At 43.0% G+C, this 14,807-nt stretch overlaps 1 protein-coding gene across 2 annotated transcripts in view; it reads right to left on the bottom strand.

Annotated features, from left to right (window-relative positions):
* Window positions 1–14,807, bottom strand: part of adgrg6 (adhesion G protein-coupled receptor G6) — a 101,561-nt gene that overhangs the window by 29,495 nt on the left and 57,259 nt on the right. For both annotated transcript variants that reach the window (XM_085432697.1, XM_085432696.1), the window contains exons 8-12: window positions 2,773–2,861; window positions 1,862–1,914; window positions 1,411–1,449; window positions 1,153–1,298; window positions 819–909 (exon numbers count right to left, since the gene is read on the bottom strand). In XM_085432697.1, coding sequence (XP_085288823.1) covers window positions 819–909; window positions 1,153–1,298; window positions 1,411–1,449; window positions 1,862–1,914; window positions 2,773–2,861 — 418 coding nt within the window. The remainder of the gene's footprint in view (window positions 1–818; window positions 910–1,152; window positions 1,299–1,410; window positions 1,450–1,861; window positions 1,915–2,772; window positions 2,862–14,807) is intronic.

Here is a 14,807-nt window from a genome sequence, read left to right as displayed (position 1 = left end):
CCTACACTAACTCTATGACAATAACATCGCCTACTTCCTGTTTTAAGATGGTGAAGTAACATTTAAAGGGTTCAAATGGGATTTTAGCCCTGGTGTTTGCGGTCCGGAGTACGTGTGCAGCAGCGCTCTTCAAAGGTCCGACTGCTTCGTTCAGACTTTATCATTGAGTCTGCTCAACAGAAATGCTGCTGTGGAAACGTGTGATAAAAGGAGAAGAATAACCAGAACTTTAGCCCCACTGACTCCACAGTTAACCCCACTAAGGACCACTTCCCTCTGAGAATTTATGCTGAGGCACTCGTGGGCGTCGGAAGATGTCCTGCTTGTCATACTAATAAATCATAGATCACCATGAGGTGTATAACATTACAGGAAGATGAATTAAGTCAATAAATCAACATCAAATGCTGTTTCACTGAACACCACAGTGTCTCAGAAAGATCTGATTAAAACCACAGACTCTAACAAAGAAAAGATATGAGCTGCTTTTACTGCTGATTTTATCACAGTGGGGGTTCTTAAAATACATTTTGGGATATATCATGCAGTCTTGATTAATGACTCTCCCCAGAAACACGAAAACCTCACAATGATCATGAGAACAAAGTGCCTACAAAAGATGGATATGAAATAAATAACAGTTCGTGAATATAAGTGCAAATCCTAATATTTGCCTTGAACTTGTGCAAACGTGCTAGTTGCAAGGATGATGAAGGATTATTGTCAAGTGGAAAATAAGAATATGGAGCTGGAAATATTGCAATCAAATATTCGTGTTTGGCTGCATTCAGCTCATGTTTTGTGTGTGTTCGTGTTACCAGGTCCTCCATTTCTTGTTGGGGAAGCAGGGCTGGTACTCAGTAACGGTCGGTCTGGTTTCAGGCCAAGGCGGGTCGTACGGGCAATTTTCTTTAAGCAGAAAAAAACAGGAGTGATTTCACAGTTTTGAAGCAGACATACATTCATATAATGAAACAGGAAAAACATCCAGGGCACAGAGTGATCAGAGAAGGCGAACAGACAGACTTTAGACAATAAAATCCACAACAAATCAAATCCAGAGAGTTGTGTGAGTGATGTGCAGAAACCATACTTCTTTATTATCTCCGGTTCTTATTTTTCTGTGTTTAGCGTTCAGTGTAACCTTCTCACCAATCTGTTTGACTTCCACAGAGGCGCTCTGGATCTCCACACCCTCTGACACGCTCCCCTGTCTGAGCCGGGCAGACGCATCATCGATGAGGCTCAGGTTCTTGTTGATGATCTCGGTATAAACCAGCAGACCACGGCACTCATAGCTGCAGCAAAAAGAGACATGCCAGAATGACCTACCATCCTAAACACCTGACTTCTATGAGGTGGTGAGCACATAATGACAGGAACCTGCAGAGTTAAACAGAGTCATGCTACCTGCTCAGGTTTCCTGCAGTCTGTGGACTCAGCTGAACACTGGAGAGGGAAAAGAAGAGAAGCAGCAGAGATGAAAGACTACAAATGATAAATGATGCATGAACACAGTAAAGTACCTGCAGCCAGGAGGAAGCACATAAGTCAGACTTTTACTGTTCACCTCAAAATATGACCCAGGAGCGCAGAGCCTTACTGCTCAGCTTCAAACACCTCACACATCTGCACTCGTGCTCACAGGAGCAGGACAGTAAACTTCATCCTGGCGTGACCTGTCGCTCTCACAGGTCTAACTGTTTCTAACCATTTCTTTTTTCTCTCCTTGGTGTAGCTCATCTTTTTAGCTATTGTGAAATGGCTGAAAACGAGCACAGACCCAAACAGCATCACCCATACAAAAGCACCTTTGCCCTAGGTCGTGTGCACTTTGTGTGATAGCTGTTTGCAGGATTACCTGATGTTGCCCACGTAGACTTTGTGGATCCAGTCCTGAAAGGTCTGATTGAGCTGTAAAAATAACAGATCGGGTTTGAAGTCTGCTCAGCACTGAATATTAAACTGCCGCATTGGTGTGAAGAAGAAACTTTATGTACCTGCTTCATGAGTAAAAACTGTTCCAACAAATCTAAGTCATCGCTTGTTCAGGTAAAGGTGAGTCTTGCTCCCGACCTCTGTATTCTCCTAATCTTCATTTCTTTAAGTTCAGCAGCTCAGAAATTTTTTTCACTCCCATGTTATCTTAATTCAGTCTTAATTAAATAAAATATGACTTTAATCTTGTTTATCATAGACCTGGAGATGAAGTTTGAGTTCTGTTCAATAATTCTGTGCCAGTGTTTTACTGAACTCATGTAGTGTGGCTGTTTTGTCTCCCTCTCCTGGCAGTGAGAGTAATTGCACACTTGATCTTTTTGTTTTTTAGATATTCTGACACTTTTTGTTGTTTCATTTTTATCTGCAGCATCATACACTTTCTGCTAGCTGCTGTAGCTACACCACCACTATGCCAGTCAACCAGAGTAACCAGTAAAACCATCACTGCCAGTGCAGGGCTGCTGCCACAGACATTAAACTATGTTGTACTGAGACTTCCTTTTGTTTCATTTAAGAAGATAATAACTGGAAGCGGTTCTGAAATTTTAGGTTTTTTCTGTGTTATGTTTTGAATAAAATACATTTTACACAGTTTTTTGACTTTGTATTGAAAATCATATTTTAGTATATTTCTACGTTTGATAAAGTTAAGCTGCTCAGAGCTTCAACTAATTAAAATTATGAAAGAAAATCTAATGAGGTCTGTCGCTGCTGCCACGGTTACGCTCACTGAGGTCTGGACATGGATGAATAAGTGGAGTAAAAACTCACCCAAAGAGCCACGGCTGATTTAAGCGTCTCCCGTGTCGTCTGCGATCTGCTGTCATCCACCACAAACTCGAATCGGTAAAACTGCTCATCTGCAGACCAAGGTGAGAGCACAGGAGAAAGAAAGAAGAGCACTTCAGATTCGATGTGCAACAGCTAATTCATACCGAGCCTGTGGCACATAGCAGGAGACGGCCCGAGCGGTTTGAGCTGATCGAGTTATGTAAAAATCTCATTTTGAAGTAAAATGATGAAAAATGGGAACACACCGCCTGACGGACAATAACGTTGGCGCTGAGGGGAGAACAGTCATTCCCCTTTCTTTTTTCAAACTGCACAAATCAAGGAGTTGAAGCAGGATTTGTGCAATTTGAGTCTTTCTCAGGATTGTTTGACCCTTTGATCTGCGTTCTCACAAATCCACCTTAAAAAGGAATAAAGAGCACAATTATGAAGCAGGTACGTTAAAGATCTGTGGAGAAATGTAAATGTTAAAGAGTTTTGGGGTCTGAAACTTCCTGTAAAATTAATTTCTTGTTACACAGACTCATTTAACTGAGTTTTTGTGTGTGTATTGATTTCCTTAAAAACAGATACGTGTAGAAAGTAACGACTAATGGAATCAAAACTGATTAAAGCTTATAAAAAAAGGGAAAAAAGAAAAAAACTTTTTAACGCATACTTTCGGTTTCAGAGGAGGCACATCTAAGCTCTTCCTTGTAGGGCCCTCCATGCTCCTGCTATGCTTGACACCGGCCACGAGATGTCTCTCTAATATCTCTAATTGTTAGTAAATGCTACTGACTGGAAATGAGACCTCCACTCCATCAGGTCTGGAGGGAAATCCTGCAGGCTGCTTATCTTTGGTTATAAATATACTTTTCAGAGTTTCAGAGTGCCGCTGATTGATTTTGAATATTTGATTTGATAGCAGAAAGTAGCATGCGGACGATGCGAAGCACCAAAGCAGGATGCCTCCACCAAGAAGCTGCACGGACTGAAAAATGAATATAAGAAAAGCAGAAAAACTATGTAATAAGAAAAGGTGTTGGCAGTTATCAGAGAGGAAAGGAAAACAGGCAGAAAGTAGACTACAATCCCTTTTTTCACTACAAGTACCAGGCTAAATACCAACATCTGATTGGTCAGCTAAACTCATGGTTAATGAACTACAATGAGCCAGAATCACTTTAAACCAATCACGAGTCTCAACTTTGATGGGAATCCCGCCCAATCACAGCATTTGTACTGACATCTATGATTCGAACTACTGACCTGCTCTGAAACCCAACCACCTGAAGTGAGTATTCAGTCTTAAAGTCTTTGTGTTTTTAAACCAATGCATTGATATTACAACTCAACCAAAGACTGACCCATAACTGACTGTACAACAGCTGAACATGTCATTCTGAGATTATTCTGATTATTCTATTATAAGATTATCCGTTACTGGCAGCCAGAGCTTGGTTTCTTTGGGCCAACAATGATATCAGCCGGTAAGGTCTGAATCACTGTCACCTCAGATTAGGGAGGAAGTTGAATGGGGACCAGTAATGTTCTTCAGAACCAAAGAGGGCTGGTTGAATGGAGTTGGTTATGGGAACACTGTGAGGTGGAAACACCACAAAAACACTTAATAATACGGACACAGGTGTCTGTATGCATTTGTAATGCTGCTCAAATCAAAACGTTCTGATTCAGATCCTTTAAAAGACTTGAAGACTAAATACTGTATTTCTGCAATTTTGTAATATTACTGATTATTTATTTTTATTTTCTATGACAACAAAGTTGTTGCTGCATAACATACTATTCCCCGATGGCAGTCCACACTGACATGTAAAAAGAAAGCGTTGTTTACACCGGCAGGGCAGTGTGGGCCTGATGGATGGATTTGCTGTTGGGGATCCCAGACTGGGGTGCAACGTGGCTTTTTTGAGGCCGCTGCTGCTGCCGGCGTTAGCTGATGGACTGAGAGCTCTGAATGGAGGTGTAGGAGAGGAGATCTTTGGGGTTATGAGATGCCAACCACTGGCAGCTGCTGGAGGCGTTGGGGAAAAGTTGAGATTGTTGTCTTTGATCTTGCCAGTGCCGTGGTCTTGGTTCACGTCCCCCTTCATTAAACCTCCTGAGCTCTGGTTCCTGCTGTGATTCGACACATTTGGACTTGAGTTCAAACCTGGCTCTGAGGCGGTTAAATTTGACTTTGCTGCTGCTGCTGCATTCACGAGCACCGGCACTGGCCTGCTGCCTGTCATACTGCCCTCCGACACATCCAGACTTCCTTTTTCTACGAGTGCACTAGCATCTTTAGCTGCTGTGATGTTGGTCATCGCAGCCGGCGCCACAGGAGAGTCTCGGAGTGCCACAGCAGTGGTTGAATTAGACTCAGGTATATATTTAAAGCCTGCTGTGATTGTGGTGTGGTTGTCTCTCCCAGGAGGTGAGAGCTCATCAAGCCCAGAAATGAAGCCATGATTTGTGATCTCGATAGAGAAGCCAGTGGGGGATCTGGAGGTGGAAGAGGGGGTATTAAGGTCAGAAGACTGCAGGGGGGTTGGAAGAACCAGAGCAACATTCGGTTGTGATGATGTAGCAGAACCAGGCTGATAACAGGATTCAGAAATAGGACAGGGAGTATTCTGCATATCAACAGGAGATGAGAGAGAATTCAGGGCAGATTGTGGAGTTACATGCTCATTAGGGTGATGGCCTGTTACAGCGCTTAAGATTACAGGAGCTTTGTTGCTCACAGGTGAGACATGCTCATTAGCAAAGTGTATCTTTGGAACAACATCTGCAGGGTTAAATGGAGCAGAGAGATGTGATAATCTCCCACCAGCAGTTTGCTTATTTGAGGCCTCAGATATCAAAACGCCGACTAACGTAGACTCATTTTGTGGCTGAGAGTGGTTTGTAAACTGTGATAAAACCTCATCCTGGTTAGGAGAAATAAGCAGGCGTGACTGGATGGACTCCATGGAAACTTGACCAAAAGAAAGAGATTGAGTGTTTGAGATAAACTCTTCAACTGGCTGTATGGTGGGTCTTTGTAAGGACTGTGCTGCTGTGGGCTGCAGGAATCTAACAGTAGGACGAGTGGGTGACAAGGACCCAATTTCTGTGTTCATCATGCTAGCAGGTGCTGCTGGCCATGTCGCCCGGCTGGGGAGGAGAAAGGAGGATGAAAGGGTGGAGACAGAGGGTGAGACAGGAGGATAGGTGTAAGACAGGTGCTGAGATGGAAGAAGAAGTGAAACACTTTCTACGAGAGAAACAGAAGATGACATGGAGGGCAAAAGGACAGGAAGCGAGGGTGTGAAGAAACTCAAGATTGGAGATTGCTGCCGTGGCCCCCTGGTGTTAGCCCCCTCGCTCAAATTGAGCCCATCACTCCTAAAGTTCTGAGTGTGTGCCTGACTGTTAGAGTGTGTGGGCAGCTGTGTGTGTGCTGAAATGTGTGTCTGGATCAGACGGCCGGGTTGTACAGTATTAGCTCGTGTCAGGCCTGAGACGTGTGCTAGAGCCATCCCCGGAGCGTGCCGGGGGGCTGTCACACCAAGCTGTGCACTTGAGCTGTCGCGGTGTGCCAGCATCTGGGACGGATTCAACAAAGGCGGAGTGGAGAGACTAAATCCACTGTCATAGCCAGCAGGGGCCTGCGAGTTGGTCCGAGTGCCAGCAGCTCCATTCACTTCTCCCTGGTTGTGTAAATGTGAGACTGCATGATGCAGCCTCCAAGGATCTCTGTTAACAGTCGGGCTGGAAGAATCTCTCTCTTGTGACCCAGACAAAGATTTCTGAGTCAGAACGGTTTCCTCTCCCATCATCCCCTCTGTCTCCCTGATGATGGAGTCGGTAAATGAAGGGATGTGAGAGCTTTGAGTTAAAAGGAAGACATTGGAAGATGATGTAGAAGAGGCAGAGGAAGAGGGCGGTTCTTGCTTTCCTTCAATATTTGCCCTGAGCAGAGCCAGAGTGTGATCATGGCCCCAAATACCAGCTGTTGGCAGCGAGGTCAAGCCAGTGTCAGTGTGAAGCACTGAACGAGTTTCTATCTCGCTCAAATCTTTCTGATGAGAATGAACTAAAAAAGGTCTGACTGACAGGCTAGCTGCATCTGAGGATGGCCACAAAACCACTGACAAATTTAGCTCTGATACAGGAAACTCTAATTGTGACAGGGCTGGACCAAAGTCCGGCACAAGCGCTGCAGGACTGGATACCAGAGCCTCCACAGATAATCTTGAGGGAGTTGGGTTAGTGTGACTAAAGGAGTTATCTGAAAAATCTTCTGCATGGGTTAATGTATGTGATCGAGTATCAGGGGACAGGTTGTGCACAGTGGAGGGCACTTCATTTCTGTTAGCTTTAGATAAACCACTAGAGGACTTTTCTGCAGAGTGGTATTCAGGGTGCAGTGCACTATCAACAAAAGGAGACTGAGCTGGGGCTTTAGAAAAGAGAGGAAATGACAACAAAGATGCTGTGTCAACCGTTGAGTCCTCAAAGTTCTTTTGAAGATTCGAGGACAGAAATGACAACACAGACACTGGCATGTGAGCAGTTTCTGAAAGCCTTCGCTCTGCAGGCTGGGAAGATGATGGCAGGAGGAGGGAGGGGTACCGAGGAGCAGCAGAAGGTGGAAAAGGAACCAGGGTGGGCCAAAGGGGATCAGAGGCCAAGGGAAGGGTGGGGCTGAGTGGGGAGTACTGGGGTATGACGGTTTGAATGGGGGAGGCATGGGCGGAGGTGGCTGTAAATTCTAACTGAAAGAGAGAAAAGGGAGAAGTAGGAGGTAGGATACTGGATGAGGAGTAGTGAGGGCTCTGGAATGGCTCGTGAAAGGGAGGAGATGGAGGGGAGAGAATGGATGATCGATGGGGAATGACGTGCACAGAAGACTGTATGTGTGCATGTGCGTCTGTATATAAATTGTTAACCAGACTACTGCTGGCTACAGCTAGTCCAGCTTTACTGCCCAGAGGGTTTAAAGAAAGTGAGGATATCTGGGCCTTGTCTTCCTTCTGTGGCACAAAAGAGGAAAAGATTTGTTTGGGGAAAACCACCTCGGCGAGGAAAGAAGGGGAGCTTAGATGTGCCATCGGCAAAGAAGGTGTTGGCTGCATGAAGAGGTGGGATGAAGAGGAGGGAGGAAGGGAAGACGGCATTGCTTGCAAACTCAGTCTTTCCAGTTGTGCATAGGAACTTTCCTCTTGTTTCTGTCCACTTGGACCGCTGCTCTTTGGAAGCTCGTGGTGGGTTTGAGCTGTTGTCAAAGTCTGATTAAGAGTGCTGATGGATGTTTCTGGTACCAGTAGGTCTGGTGAGTGATCTTTAAAAGGCTTGATGCCTGCTGCTAGGATGCTGAGCAGGCTTTCTGAGCCATTATGGAAATGTGTTTGGGTGAAAAAATGTTCACTTCCTCTTTCAGAAGGAGTTGAGGGTTGGATGAAAAGGTGGGAAGCACTTTGCGGGTCTGAGTTTCTGGCATCAGGTCCAGTATTGGGTTCTTTGGATAAGGCATCAAATTGATATAATCTATAAGGACTCCTTTCCCCCACAAGTTCAGTCATGTCATACATGAATGGCCCAGAGCCTGATGAATATTCATTATCCGGTATCTCCTGATCTGTCAGGTTACCCGCAGCAGATGTTTGGATTTCACCACCACTCATGTTCAGGAGTGACCATGATGAAGCAACAGGTTTGTTCTTCCTAATGCCAAGTGCTGATAATGATGACAAAAACAATGACGACGATGATGACAGTGGTGCTAGCCCAGCCGCAGCTAATGCCTCACTTTTATTCTGCTGCAGAGGTGACCCCTGAGGTGAACTTGAAGTATGAGATTCAGGAAGGAACTTTAAGTCCTGAGTGGTGGTAGAGACCTCCGTTTTGGAGGTTGACTGGTGAAAAGTTTTTGGTTGGGACGTAACAGAAGAAATATTTAGATGAATGGTTGCAGGCATCGAGTCTTTCAACCCATCTGTGTCTTTGAATCCAGTCGTTGGTGTGAATTTAAGCCTGGCTGTGGATTTGAGATCAGCTAATGGAACAGCAGGTTTTGTGATGTGAATCTCCACCCTAGGTGGTGCTTTAGTGGTAGCTTGATGTCTTCCTCGGTTTGGCCTCTTCCTCAAAGGGGTTGAAATGTACCCCAGGGAAATCTTGGATCTTCGATACCGTGGAGGTCTTTGGAAGGGAGCAGGGGGTCTGGGGCGGGTAGCTTCAGATGGACCAGAGGAACCAGGGACTGAAGCTAAGAATCTGGATTGATGAGCTGAATGATGGGGACTGGGGGTTTGAGCGGGGGGATTCAAAGGACTGGACGTAAGAGATCTATGAAGAGAAGCTCCTCCAGGAGGATTGCGAAAAAACGCAGACCTGGTTTGCCTGATTTTGTGGACTAAAGGAACTGGATGTCTAGGGGTTTGGGAAAAAGAGAGTGCAGCAACAGTAAATCCAGAAGTCTGTCTTCTGAGGTAACCAGCTGGCCAAACAGTCAGGGACCTGGACTTCAAGGCCATTGGCTCAGGTTGCTGAAGCATAATTTGAGTCTCCTCCACTGTCACCGGGATATGGCCGATCGAAGCAGATGTAATTATAGTGAAAAAGCAAGTTACATACAATAAATAAAGGTAAAAAAATGCATTTCAAAAATAAACCACTAATATAGGACACGATATTTTTACATAAGCCATCTCAACATCCTTCAGTCACAGACAGTATTGTAGGATTGTACAGTGATTACTATGTCTGTAACAGCGATATGAAACAAAGGAGTGCATGAACCATACGAGAAGAAACCAAAGCAAAAGATATGACATGACTATAACTAGGTTAGGCTGATTAAGCAGTTAAAGAGCTAAAAAAGGAGAAGGAAACAAAAAAGACCCCCAAAAATAAAGTTTCATGGGCCTTAGATCCTGCAGTGCAAACACACAGCTATTAGCAGAAAAGCCTCACATATTCCACAGGAATGATGAGGATTGGCTAACACTGATCTTGGTTTAAGAGCTAGACATGGAAGTGTGAATGTTACCCCAGGAAGAAGCAGCAGGAACAGCTATGTTAGTCTCTGGTTGGTTAGTAGTCATGAACTGCAGCTGGCCAGATGTTTCTGGAACAGTGTGTAGAAGAAGAAATGAGAGTAGGGACTAAAAGAATTAAACATGCTGGAGAAGAGTAAGAACAAATCAATGTATTATTAAAAGACGAAGCCCGAGGCCTAAAACTATCCTCAACAGTATATGACAATCAAGATCTTAAGACACAGGAAATAAAGGCCAAGTCCAGATAACCAGAATCAACTTTTTGGGGACACGTTTATGTTTATAAGAGCTGAGGCTGTGGCACAACAACATCCAATCATATACAGTTTCTGTATCTGCTGCATAAATACTACTGTTAAAAATCCATGCAGTTAGACAGTGACAGCATTATTCATGCCAGTTTTGGCAATGGTATTACTGTTCCTCTTACCATGCAGGGTGGGGTTAGTATCTGGATGGTTAGTGGTAAAAGATGAAACAGCTGCCGTGCTGCTGGTTGGCTGTTGGGCTACAGGAAGTAAACAATCACAGATTATCAGTCATCTGAACTGACACATGCTGTCGCTACATCGCAGCCTCATAGAGCTTCATATAGAAATGCCATATTTCTGATGTAATGTGGTATCAGTGATCAGTGTCACAAATAAACTAGAAACAAAGACAGTGATTAATATGAATACGTCTGTTGGTACATCCTTCCTGCTGTCGCCAAAAAAAGCGCGCATGATATATGTTATGATGCCAGCCGCTGCATGTTGTGACCACATTACATAAATCAAACTAAATTCTTTGAGCTGAACATAACACGTTAATGAGCATGAACACCAAACTCCACCACATGTGGAACAAACTTCCTTTGTGCTCCATTGGGCCGTCCTTGTACAGTAACAGGTGAGTGGCCCTGCAACCTGCAACCATCAAAGGTCAGACAAGCACAGGGCCTCACAGTGGACTGAACGCACCCAGAAAAGTTGGTGTGAACGTACCTGTGCACCCTCAACTGTAGTCACAAACGAGCAGGTCACAAAATATCCAACAACAGTAAAATAAAGTGTAAATATAAACGTAAAGTAAAGCTGTGTTTTGAGGCATGGCTTTTATTGTAAGGATTAAAAGGCAGCTATTGAATGGAGCTAGCAACATATGAACGTCTGTATTAGATGTCGTCGGGATGTTTGTGAAAAAGAGCTGCTTTTTGGAGGGAAAACAAAAAAACACAGTGACACTGACAGAATAACAACTGATTCAAAATGCTCACAGTGGACTACATCCTATATTAATGCGTTCAAAATGCATCAATATGAGAACAACAGCAGGTAAAACAAACCTAAACTGTGGAGACGTCAATACGATGCTGTATGCTTTATTGTGCTTTAAGTTGAATTTAAGTTTTGGGTTTTTTTTTTGATTAGTTAATAATTCAGTAAATCATGCGAAAGCAACTTCTCGCTTTGTATCTGTGAAAGCACCCACTCACTTCAAGGCAGTGAAAGGCCTTAAAAGCCACTTCTTCTTCTAACTACCCGTCATTACAGCACATTCATGAAAACATAAAAACCTCACTCAGTGACAATTTATACGAGTTTTTCCACATGTGTAAGTTTTCTCTCCTTATTCTAAGACTAATTTGAATCAAATCCATTACTGGATTGTAAAATATGACTACATAATTATTTTAGTTTATAAAAACTACAATATTTTGAACTTTGAAGTCACATCATTTGGGAAAAAAAGTAGTGTTTCGTGTGATGGTTACAAAATCCTGTGACCATTTACCATCGTGTCCACTTGGATTTGGGTTTTAGCAGCAGCTTTTTAATCTTTCTTTAAAAAAAAGATTAATTACAACAAAAACAGCTGTTAACAGAGTCATAAAGAATGGCAGCTACTGACAACACTGTATATGAAGATAGTGTTAGCTACCTTACCATGTGCTGTGCTGCTGGATGCAGAAACATTAGTATCGGTAGATGCAGAGGTAGGAGCTCTGGTGGTGGTGGTGATGGTAGTATTAGGCAAAACTGATTAGATCAGATTGGATTATGTCAGTAACACAAAAGTATCTTGGATTCAACGACACATTAATGATGCATTATGAGAAATGTGAAACTTGCTCACTGAACAGGTTATTCTAACACAAACAACTGTTACCACTCACTGTTGAGGTCAAAGGTCGACTGCCAGAACAATAACTGGTACAGAAATATTCTATCTATGCTGTTTATCTAACACCACAAATACCACTGATTAAAGATTAAATGTTATGTAGTCACAGGAGAGGTAAACTTTTAATGTTAGGAATGACAAGGAATTGAGTCGTAGAATTCACCTGCATGGTTAGCAGGTAAAGACTAAACTGTTGTTGTCCTGCTGGTAAGGCTGCATAAATCCTGTGAAGATTTTCTTCTTCATGTGACTGTCTGCAGATACAATAAGCTATGCGCCAACCTGAAGGAAGCCTATGATGAAACTTAGATGTGTAATTTTACTGGTATTTAATTTTACATGACTAGACTGGGAGGGGTCCACCTGAAAAGGTGGCAAAATTATTTAGCCTGATGACATTTGGGAGATAAAAGTCCTCATGTAACTTTCAAGTAACAATTTCTCTATGTACACACTGTGTACATGTGTTCTCTTGGAACCCATTGATTAGTCTTATGGATTAGCGTTTAGAGGTAACGGCCATTTTTGAGGCTTCCTGTTCAGCCTGTTTAATCGTAAACTCAATAGTTTAGGGGACACATTCATTTATTATTATCTTTGTTAGGTTTTGCACAGGAATCAAACATGAAAGCAGATGAAGCCTTACCAGAAGAGGAAGGGCTGGTTGCAGCGGAGGCGGTGGTACTGATGATAGAGGTTAGAGGCATGCGAGTGGAGAGAATGCTGGGAGATGGAGTGATGGTAGAGAGGACTGATGATGACAAATCAAAGGATAAGGCAGGACGAGAGGATGACACATGCAAAAACAAAGTGGTTTTAATGCTAGCGTGAGCGTGTGCTTTTTCCCAAAGCCCAGTTTGAGTGCAAATGTTCCAGAAGGTCTAAAACTCTCACATGCACATATTACAAACAGATATATATAATGTAAGCAGCACATATCGGTGCTTCATTAAAATTCCATTAAGAATGAAAAGTTCTTATTATCCTAATCAAACACAGAGAGCTGATTTTTCATAAATTCCTGGGAAAGTTCATTTAGAGCTACAACTTTTCAGTTGGAAAAAGGACGACAGAAAGGTTAATTGACTAATGAAAAGTTTGATGAACTCCGTCTTCAAACGCAGCATTAGATAATTTACTCGTCTGTCAAGCGGACGGGTTCATCAGAGCTGAATTAGTTGAGTATTCTCACAGGTAGTTAATGAATAAGAGAATGACCAAACTGATCTTAGAGGGGCAAAATAGCTTCAAGCTACTTTTCATGGCTTCCTGGAAGGTCAAATATGGCAGAGCTAAAAAGGTTTGAGATTTTTATGAGGGAAATCTCTCTGAAAACCATTAAGAATAACGGCTTTGTGGTGATGAACTATAACTGAGTTCCATAAAAAAGGTCTTTCTTTGTGGATGTTGGATGAACCCTAAAAAGTTTATCCTAAATTAGAGTTAGATGAAACAGAAGAAAAAAGGGGAAGCCTCTACAGAAAAGGTATTTGACTGAAAAATCCAGAAGCTTAAAACCAACCAAAAATGTTTAATAATCATTTAAAAAAAAGATGGAAGGAAGAAGGGAAAGTAGGGGGAGGAACCGCGAGGTGATGATAAAGCAAAAACACTGAGGGGAACAAAAATGGCACAGAGAAGTGGAGAAGGTGAAGATGGAAAGGAAGGACAGAGGCTGCATGAAGAGGAGGGTTGCTTACCGTGGGTGTTGGCATTAGTAGTGTAGATGGTGTTAGTGGAGTCAGTGGATGAGGTGGCAGGAGAGGAAACAGCTGGTGGTAGTGACAATGTGATGGGATGAGAGAGAAACAGATGCAAAGGATGATAAATGGATGTGATGAGGAATGAACATCTTAAATGTACACAGTAGGGGTATTGGATCTGGGCTTCTCAAGTGTTCTCAGCATCGTTAATAAAGAATGCAAATTATTCAACAGTTATGTAGTCATAATGATAAAAGCTCTCTTTTTTTAATCAAAGCTGACTGTGTGGGTCTGTGTACCGCTTACAACATAATCACACTAACCAGCAGCAACCAACCAATAAGTGATGTGGATTTAACAGCTGAGACTGTGGCTGCTGTCAAAACTTACCACACAGTCCGGTTTTTTATTTTTATTTTGTCCCGAGCTTCCTCTCCTGCCATCGTCAAGCTGACATACACAGCTCAGTCTCCAGAGTTTCTCCAAGCTCTTGTTGACCAAAGGGTTTAAAGCCATGAGACGGTTTACACAGATTAAGTTTGATTATGTCATGTGGAAAGGCTTGAGTCTAAGCATGGTCACAGATGAGGTTTTGAAACAATGAATTCTGTACCATCAAAGGGATTTCAGAGGTGGACTGAAACAAGAGGTGATAAAGTCTACTCATGAAAAGAAGTTTGTGCTTCAGAGTTAAAGTGAAGTCAAATGTGTTTGGGAAAAAAAAGACAATGCTGCTCACTCACTTGTGGTTCCATTTAACTTCTTCCACCTACATCTCCCGAACAGAAGTCAGAGTTATGTTTTTCAGGACAGCTACACCTGAATTAGCTTCACCCACTGAAGCACACCCACTCAGGCCTTCTTCACTCCTCAGACCACCACCCTAACTTTCTAACAGCTCTACTCTTCAGCTGACCATTTATTCTTTGTTCCATCGAGCTTACGAGTTATTATATTATCACCCTTTCTAATGGCTTGTTGAGCTGTCTGTGCTCTTAATTTCTATCCTGCAACACAAACTGTAGTTTAATTGGCTTCACTTCCATGCTCTCATGGCGCAATCGCACAAAAACTGACCTTTAGAAATACAGTATGTCCCTCTGAGGCTTCCATA

Source organism: Copadichromis virginalis, linkage group LG15 (assembly GCF_057382275.1).
Source record: "Copadichromis virginalis isolate Kocher_CV1m ecotype Utaka linkage group LG15, C_Virginalis_male_GT1.1, whole genome shotgun sequence".
In the NCBI taxonomy this organism is placed as follows: domain Eukaryota; kingdom Metazoa; phylum Chordata; class Actinopteri; order Cichliformes; family Cichlidae; genus Copadichromis; species Copadichromis virginalis.
The sequence above is the reverse complement of the archived record's forward strand: the minus strand, read 5'-3'. Positions and strand labels throughout refer to the sequence as shown.